The sequence below is a fragment of the Cynoglossus semilaevis genome, chromosome 6, assembly GCF_000523025.1.
Source record: "Cynoglossus semilaevis isolate Cse_v1.0 chromosome 6, Cse_v1.0, whole genome shotgun sequence".
Lineage (NCBI taxonomy): Eukaryota > Metazoa > Chordata > Actinopteri > Pleuronectiformes > Cynoglossidae > Cynoglossus > Cynoglossus semilaevis.
This window is the reverse complement of record NC_024312.1, coordinates 3,456,235-3,465,690: the sequence shown is the minus strand read 5'-3', so window position 1 is coordinate 3,465,690 and position 9,456 is coordinate 3,456,235. Positions and strand designations below refer to the sequence as shown.

Sequence of the window (9,456 nt, the reverse complement as noted above, 5' to 3'; positions counted from 1 at the left end):
ATATATATATATATACATATATGTATGTACATGTATATGTACACACAAAACACAAAAACCTCAAATAGTCAAGAACAAGAATGAGCACAAAAGGGGAATGTTAGAAATTGGAGCTAAAATGGTCAAAGAAAAAGTAAAAAAAAAAAAATGTTATGAACTTGAAAATTTCATAAATTAGTCACAATATCTGCCCAGAAATAAGTTTGACAAATTGTGAAACGCTGAACAAATAAAGCGAAATTACTCCATAAAAAAGTCTCAGTTATAGAACATCAATCACAGAGACTAGAAAAAAAAAAACTGTGTTGAAAATAGGTTATTTTCCCACAGGGCTTTATACGAGTTTCATCATAATTTGACTGATCGTTTACCGTAAAAAAAAAAAAACACAGCTGCAATTACTTCCTCTTTCACTTTGTCCATGTGATTGAACAATTAAAGTCCGAAACTGCAGACGCTGACCCGAAAATACAGACATCAGAGGAGAGCGTGGTTTCTATGAGAAACCTCCTGGTCACGTGACTTCAGGTCAGTTTCCTCTCTAATGGTGGACACACAGCCTCAGCCTGACTGACTGACCGACCCACTGACAGAACCACAGACAAACCCGTCTGTCAGTTTCCTTTTTTTTTTTTTTTGTGAGAGGCCGTTAAGTAAACGCCAACAGAGGAAACCACACAGAGATGAAGGGTTCTGTTGGTTTTTGAAAGAGAAAGTGACACAACAGAGGAGTGATGACATCATCATGAACAAAGACATGCTGGGAATCTGGGTGTAGCCTGGACAGGACAGGAGTCTTACTGAACAAAAGTGACGAGACATTTGATCCACCTGTTTTCGAAATTCCTGACCCCGCGCCTGGAGCGGCGTGGTCTTTTTTTTTTTTATTTTGTCATAGTGAGAAAAGAAGTAAACAAACAAACGTTTACGGCCGACGTCGTTTAAGGGGAGGAGGGGTGGAAGGAAGGAAGAAAGGAAGAATGTAAGGAAGGAGGGGTGGAAGGAAGGAATGAAGGGAGTAAGGAAGGAAGGAAGGGTGGAACGGTGGAAGGAAGGAAGGAAGGGTGGAAGGAAGGAGGGAGGGGAGGAGGGGAGGAGGGAGGGGAGGTGAAGGTGAGTGGAGTGATGTGGGGGCAGAGCGAGGTACGGAACCTGAGAAAGTAAGCAGTTGTCAAACGTGAGAGGTCAGAAAAAGGTCATCCAGTGTGAAAGAGAGGGATGACACATGAGGGGAGGGAAAGGGGGGAGGAGGAGGGGGAGGGGTGCTCTGATCAGGGACCGGCCCGTGGCCCACATCTGGTCAGCACTTCAGGGCAACATACGGGCCAAATACCAAGCTGGTCTTGGAATCTTTGGACCTGGTACCTCCTCTGTCGAACGTCAGTTCAAGGAGTTCAAACTCGTGGGTCGCTGCCCAGAAACACACCCCCGTCTTTGTGAACGCCCACATGGAGAGAACGCTGCAGGGGTTTCACCATCAATTCATCAGAGGATTAGTCAGTAAAAAAAAATGTGCATGCAGTGGTTTCTCCACTAGGTGGTGCTCTTCCTCCCTCTCCTCTGAAATAATTATTATTATAATTGTTATTATCAATAATAAAATTTGAATCAAAACAACTTTTTAAATTCAACCCTATTCATAAAGTCGCGTCAGTGACTGTGCACTCCCCCGTTTTCTCTCCCTTCTGCCGTCTCCCCCATTTTCCTCCTTTACTCTTTTTCTTTGTATAACTTTGCATAAATTATTGACTACGTCTCATTTTTTATTATTATATCATTTATTTATTTATTCGGAAACAGAAACGTTTCTGTTCTTTCGTCTGCCAACTCTACGGTCCGTTGAAGCGACACGTGTCATGTGACCTGACGTGTCGGCAAATTAAAGTCTCTCCTCCTCGTTAACCGCTGATCTGTTACTAGAAAGGTTTCTTCTTCAGAAAAACACCCCCGCACCTCACCCCCTCTCTCTCCCACCCCCGCACATGAACATCTGCTGCTTTCACTATGCTGTGTTCACTCACTCACACACTCATATACACACACACACACAGGTACAGCATGTATACAAATGTGATGATGAGTAATCACCGTGATCCGCGGAGGTGAAATCCACACACTCTAAGTCAGGCTTGTTTATACTCAGATCTCTGTGACCTCTGATGATGATGATGATGATGATGATGACAATAACTATGAGCATGTGAGGTACAAAACATCCTGCGCCCCCGCCCCGTGTTTTCTTCTTTTTTTTTGTTTTTTTTTTTACACATGCCAGGAACGTGCCACCACCCTTTACCGACACACCCTCTCCTCCTTTACCTGAAGTCGGCTGTTTTGATAAGACTGAGAGAAACTGAGAGCTGATTCACTGGAAACATCTGCGCTTTAAAGAGCAAAACACTGATGGTGCCGGTAAACTCGCCGACTCTTCACTTGTGGCCCACGTGGAGTCTGACCCGTGGCTGGTGATGAACAGCACAAGTGAAATCATTTCAGGACCTCCTGATTCATGTTGGCCGGGGCCGGGGGACCGGGGGGTCTTTACAGATGTTGATGACTCACAGACCAAACCACTTTGAACGCACACATCTAACAACCGCGTCTGACGAGAGGTCACATGACCACCCGGCTAGTCAAACCAACTACAGTTCATTTTAACTACGGTCCACGACCCAGAGATTTCTGATAAAAACCAACAAACACAAGACATCGCTTCATTCTGGTGCTGTTGTCAAACCAGGCGTGATGGTTAAATGTGATTGTTTGTTTAGAGACAACAGAGCTAACGTTAGCTACAAAGACTGTTAGCTCGACCTCGTAATGATCGGCAGGTCAGATAATATTTGTGTGAACAGTGACCAGGGTGTGTGTCAGACTTACGCCATGGCCACATTGCTTCCATCGATGATGATGTGTCTGAGGTCCGGTCGCCCCGGCTCGTTGGGTAGCTTCAGGATGTAAGGAGTCTTCAGGGACTGATGGAACCGAGACAAACCGGTCACTGGTGGCGGTGGTGGTGGAGGAGGAGGAGGAGGAGGGGGTTCGTTGGCCGGTGGAGTGCGGGCGATGCCGCCGTGGAACCCTGTGTGGCCGATGGTCTGATAAGGAGAGGGTCTGCTGTTGGACTGGGCCGACTGTGGAGGAAGACACAGCATTAGTCAGTCCAGACAAACTTAAGTACCGATTGCTCACAAAACTGACGTAAACGTCTCAGAAAACACTACAAGCGATTCCAACATATTTGGCCAAACACAGATATTGACAAGCGATTCCAGCATATTTGGCCAAACACAGATATTGCGTATTATCGGGGTTTTGATTATCTGAGAAAAAAAAAACAATAATGATTCATTCTGATATTACATAATAATGGTAATATCGGGCCAATAATACCGGTCGGCCGATATTAACGTTTGCAATATTATTGGACATCCCTAAAAAAAAAAAAAATCAATAGTGCTGTAGAATATTGATTTATCATGAACCGAATTATCGCGATATTTCAGTGATTAATATTTTCTTACATCTGTAGTTTGGACATAATATGAAAAAAAAATGAAAGTGTCACTGCTTGAATACAGCTGCTAGTGTGTAGTCACTGGGGGCGCTATATTTCCACACCAACCCTCAGTTTAGTGTAATGTAAATGTTAATTGTGATGTCGCAGCTTGAAAGCAGTTGGTCCCACATGACAAAGTGTTGACTCGTGCGTAGGCAGGTTTGAACACAACCTTGAACTGTTTACCAGGACCTGCACGTACAGTAACAAACAGTGAGTGGTGACGCACGTCCAGGTCAAGTCAACACCGACTACACTGCAGTCTGATGGGTCAGAGAGACGGGCTTCACAGTGAGGTCACAGGATTTCCTCCAACATGACAGGAAAACTTCCAACAACTCCATATAAGGTCTGAGGTTTATACACCACTCCAGGGCCACTCAAGGGTCTTTCAAGGCCTGTTTCATGACACACGTCACATGACGCCACACACCTGATGCAACTGTGCATAGAGACAGGAAGTGACCCTGGACTGGACTGTCAGTGAGGTAATGACGGTACTTGAAAAAAAAATTAAATAAAAGCGATGCTGAAATCAGGGCTTTCCCACCAGAACGGACTGAACATTTCCATTTTCTCCAAGTAGAAAAACCTGAGTGTGTTTCACCTGCTGTGTGAAACACACTCATAAATGTTGATGACATCATCAGTCTAAACTCCACCCACTAACTGCTGGCAGACCTTCAGCTCCTTCATTCAAACATATTGGACTGCAGTGAAACTTAAAACCACTAGGTTACAACAGTAATGTCCTTATGATTGTTAACCTTTGACCCTTGACCCACAGGCTAATACTTACATTGGGAGTTGAAGCCAGCGAGGTGGTAGTGGCAGTCAGCCACTGGGGGGCACTCCGCAGCGCGGTCACATTTTCAACCTTGACTGATCCCCCCAAAGTCTGGGTCCCGCCCCTGGACAGGTAGTCCCTCTGTGGGGTGGCGGCGGTGGGGACAGCGGTGACGCCACCTCCCCGGGCCAGGTAGTCCGTTCTGGATCCCGAGTGAGAGTCCAGATGGGCCACCGTCATCCTCCGGGAATCTGCCGTTTTGGCGTCCATCAAAATGATGTCGTCGTCATCATCAATGGTGATGACCTCGTAGTTTCCCGCCCCGCCCTGAGCACTGGAGCTCCTCCTAATGGTAATGGCCTGGAACAACAGATAAATGAGATTAGAATCAATGATGGGAGAAGAAGTATGAAGTGAAACAGAGAGAGATTAAAGAGAGTTCCAGAAGGTGTGAAGAAATACCTGCTGAGTGCTGCTCTCACTGCTGCTGCACTGTCTCCTGTGTCCCAGCCCATTACTGCTGCCCACACCGTGGTGGTTGGGTTTGATGTTCTCCTTTGATCTGCCGGGGTCGACCAAATGTCTGCTGAGCTCACGCTCCTTGTCTTTAAGACGACAGACTGTAGCGGACGAGGAGGAGGATGAGGATGAGGAGGAGGAAGGTGTGTCTGCAGGACGTATGGGACCGAGCCGTCTGTCCTTGTGTCCTTCTTTTGATTCTTTGTCACAGCGATTGGTTTCCTCCACAATTTTCTCCAGGACAAGGAAGGTATCTTCCGTCTGGCCCATGTCTTTGACAACACGCTCCACCACTTCCTGCTGGTAGCCCATGGTTCTGGAGAAAAATATTGGTTTACAACAGTCCTGGTACAGACAGCAGAGCTAACGTTAGCTACAACAGTCCTGGTACAGACACCACATCGGGACAAATATGCAGTTATGTGTGTTTTCATATGTGTTTTTTTGTAAATTCCTATAATCCATACCTGAAGAAATTGACCAGGCAGCGTAGGTTGGTCTCCGGACTGACAGCTTCTCCATCATCTGAGATGTCTTCACTGGAGTCCAACATGATGGGACCAACTGTGTTGGCCTTACCACAGGAGGAGGAGGACGAGGAGGAGAAGGAGGAAACAGAGAGGGCTGAAGAAGCACAGGGCGTTTTCGATCGACAGCTGCTGCTACAGCTGCGACCCTCTCTCTCTTTCTGTCTCTCCCGCTCCCTCGCCCGCTCTGGCGAATCGTCTCGTCGCTCCAGAGAATATTGTCTCTTTGTGTCCCTGGTCTCGCTCTCAGAAGAGCGCCGCTTATGTGAAGGCCGAGTGCCATTGAGCAGCACGGCGTCGTGGCCTGAACCCAAAACCCCAGCTTTGGTTCCTCCACCGACTGAAACTGTTCCGGTCCCTTTCTCCTCGAAGGTGGTGTCCAGGATGCGGTTGGAGAGCTCGGTCACTGGAGTACTGCTCTGAGACCGGTCCTGGTCCACCTCTGCCACACTGGGGTGCAGTGTCAGGTGGTGCTGGGCCTGAGAGTGTGAAGGACGACATGCCGATGAGCTCATCGTTAGTTAACCACAGTCAGAGTTCACAGCAGTCGACAGGTTCTCTGTGTGAACTCCACCTTACTTTACAAAATGACAGGAAACTTTCTCCTTCAACTTCCTGCTTATCAGGTAAAACGACCACATTTTAACCCTATATTAAATCTTCCTCTTGAAAAAAAAACAGGCTGGTAAATTCCAAAATATAATTACAACTACGTGCGACTAAACTTTTTACAGAGTTTACAGCCAGAATATGTTGTTATTTAAGCTGTTGTTGAGACGAGACATGGTTATTTTCTCTGTTTATACCATGGATATTCTTTTAACTCTTTCTGGGTATTTTCTGTAGCCAACGTCAACCCCAATGTTTTTTATCTGTTCAAGAAAATTCTGGAAAAAAAGAGCTGTTAACCATTTATGGACTTTATTTCTAATTATCTTTTGTCTCATTCTTAACAACCTTAACAATAGTTTAGTATCGAGGAAGATTTTTTCCAGCTTCCTTTTAGCAAATCTAGGACAAATAATTAAATGGTTTTATGCTGTAATACAATTAATAAAATTAGGGATGTCCGATATCGGAAAAGGAAAGTGTTTGTCATTAAGTGTATGTTTGGCATATTGAGTATGGGCAAAAAGTTAATATTGGAGATCTGTAAAAAATTTAAAAAAAAAAAACATTTTGACTCACCAAGTTTGCTGTGTTGGTGCTGGTGGGGCTCTGGGCCAAACCCAGCAGCTCCTCCTTCAGAGCGCTGGGCAGGAGGAGCAGCTCCATGGTGTACTTGTCATCTCGCTCCTCCACAAAGGACTTGAAGGTTCGTTTCACTGCAGGCTCCTTGTCACTGGGTAGACTTCGCTTCTCCTGGACCAAACATAAATACTCTTCATCATCAAATTCATCATTAGCTTATTGCTGATATAACACCTGGAGAAAAAAAAAAGTCTACCTGGAAAAGTGCTACAAACTGCTGCACTCTGCTCTGGGCCATCACCACAGACTCAGCCTGGCCCAGAAGTCTCAGGCGGCCGGGTTCTGGCACCTGGACCTCAGCACTTGTGTCCCGTATGAGCCTGTCCAGGAACAGACCTCGGGCACCGGCAAAGATGCAGTGCATGTCCACAGGGTATCGTTCATCCTTCTGCAGTTCTGGGTCACAGAGTCCTCGCACATATTCCTGCGTTTAGTAAAAAAAAAAAACAACAAAAAAAAAACAAAACACTGTAAGCATGTGGTACACCAGTAAAAACTAAGAGACCTTCAATCATTCTGAATGTAAAACAGGTTGCTGCTCGGACATTTTCAGGTCCAGAACCCTTTTCTAGGTCAAAGCCAGAGACTGTGTCCAGTCTTCCCAACCCCCGGTCTGTGGATTTGGTGTCAAACCGCAGTAGGACACAGTGAAAAAAAATATACTCCAGTTTTACTAATTTACTTCTTTCAGACTTTTTTCAAACATCTGACAAAGTTTATCAAATACTTTGACCAGTGTTGTTTTTGAAACTAATTAAAAAAAGTACAGACACATAAGATGAGGTTATTAACCTGACTGGGGAAATTTACAATTTCCTGCACCAGGACGTGGATTTAATTTCCTGGAAAATCACACCTGAATGTGATGTTATAATGTCTGGGAACATTCACAGAAACTTTCTGCAGTGGATCAATTTTTTTGTTGTTTGTTACATCATGTGTCAGATGGGTGGGGGTGATGGAAAGCAAGGCTAATGCTAAAACGTTTGTTTAAAGCAGCAGCCCCTGACCTTTTAGGTAATACCATCATTGAGAAATAGTTTTCGAAATAAAACCTCTTTCAGACTTTCTTCTGTTAGTATCAGAGTCTGAATGACCTTTGACCTGTTGTTTTGAAACATGGAAGTACATTTTATTTTACTGTGACCCACTGCGGCCCGGTACCAATTGACCTACGGACCAGCACTGGTCCCTAGACCGGGGGTTAGGGACCCCATGGTTTAAAGTATGGATAAACTTGTAGGCATGGAATCCTCCATGCACTGAGACCAAACAAAAGGTTTCTTCAGGGAATTTATCAATGAGGTGGAGAGAAGGAGTGGTGGAGGGGGGTGGATGAATCAGCTGCAGGTGGGAATAGTAAACACACTGTGTCACATGTATTACAGGCGTACAGGGATGAACAGAGAAGACTGAAAGATGAGTCAACAGTGACACAGCACAGTCAGAGAAGAAAAGACGAGCACGTGACGGAGTCAAATGAGACGCAGGTCACAAATATTTGGGGCGAGGCTTATGAAGTGAAGCCACTTATAACACGTGTGGGATTTTCCACGAGGTCTTTCCCCTGCGATGACCACATGGGCTGAGAAAAACCTTCTTCTTCAGGCAACAACGCTGACACAGGATGTTTGACAACTGAACACATTAAAAACTAAAAACTGCTGCCTCTTATGGATTAAAAAAAAAAACAAAAAACACCTGAACTGATGCCTGCAAAATAATAATAAAATTATATAAAGATAGACTTAACTTCCTTAACCACCACTGACCCACTATATCGGTATTGGTTAATCGTTAAGTCAAGTGGACAATATCAGCTTATTGGATAAGGTCAAAAAGTTAATATCGGACATCCCTATCAAAAACCATTTTCTCAGGTTATATATATATATATAGTTTTTTATTCTAAGTTTCATTCACGTTTGATGTCTGAGGCCTTCTGTCAGCCTCATTATTAAGTGAGAAAGAAACTGCTGCAGGTGAACAGAAAGTGAAATAAAATAAAACGTTAAACAGGTCACAGCTGGATCGTCAAGCAAAACCCACTGACAGGTGGGGAGGTCAGGAGGGTCAGGGGGGTCTGGTTAGGATGGGACTGTGGACCACAGCTGGATCTGGACCTGACTGTTTGGTCTGATACAAACTGGTGTCTGTTACTTTACTTTATATCATTATATACAGGAGCCTCTTCAGATGAATGTGTGATGGTAAAGTATGAGTGCTTTTAAGCAAAGAAGAACCAGAAAACAACCTCCCTCTCCCCCCCCCCATATCAAAAACAGCTGCTAACTGACGTGGTTAACAATTACTTCATGAGTATTTGGTAAGTCCTAGTATTTCACAGTAATACTCAATCAGACTGTACACGAGACGAGTTTTGATTCGACCGTATGTCCAGCAACAGGCTTGTTTACTGTGGTCTTCACCGGCACAGCATGGTCGTAAAACAACAACAACAACATTAACAACAACAACAGCGTGTACAGCTGTAGTTCTCTTTAGAAAAAAAGCAACCAAACAAACTTACTTTAGCCTTGGACACGTCCTCTCTGTTTCCCCTGAGCTGGAGCCATATCTGCCGGGATGTTTTGCTGCCGTGCGCCTGTCCCGTGTGGTCCAACAGACCGATGATGGTGAACTTGACTTTAAAAACCAGCTCCACTCGGGGTTTGGCACATTTCAGCTCCTCTTCCTTCACCTCCGGGACTGTGAACTCGTCCACGGTAGCGGCAGAGGCAGACACTGAACCTGAAGCTAAAGCAGTAGTAGTAGCAGCAGCGGCGGCGGCGGCTGTGGGGGGGGGGGGGGCG

The 9,456-nt window shown here is 45.2% G+C and overlaps 1 protein-coding gene across 3 annotated transcripts in view; it reads right to left on the bottom strand.

The window, feature by feature from the left end:
- The window catches only part of n4bp1 (nedd4 binding protein 1), a 15,701-nt gene that overhangs the window by 5,283 nt on the left and 962 nt on the right, over positions 1–9,456 (bottom strand). The window contains exons 2-8 of one of the 3 annotated variants that reach the window (XM_025056238.1): positions 9,174–9,442; positions 6,840–7,067; positions 6,581–6,754; positions 5,333–5,871; positions 4,809–5,181; positions 4,359–4,706; positions 2,881–3,134 (exon numbers count right to left, since the gene is read on the bottom strand). In XM_025056238.1, coding sequence (XP_024912006.1) covers positions 2,881–3,134; positions 4,359–4,706; positions 4,809–5,181; positions 5,333–5,871; positions 6,581–6,754; positions 6,840–7,067; positions 9,174–9,442 — 2,185 coding nt within the window. The remainder of the gene's footprint in view (positions 1–2,880; positions 3,135–4,358; positions 4,707–4,808; positions 5,182–5,332; positions 5,872–6,580; positions 6,755–6,839; positions 7,068–9,173; positions 9,443–9,456) is intronic. The other 2 variants (XM_025056236.1, XM_025056237.1) reach the window with 2 other exon arrangements.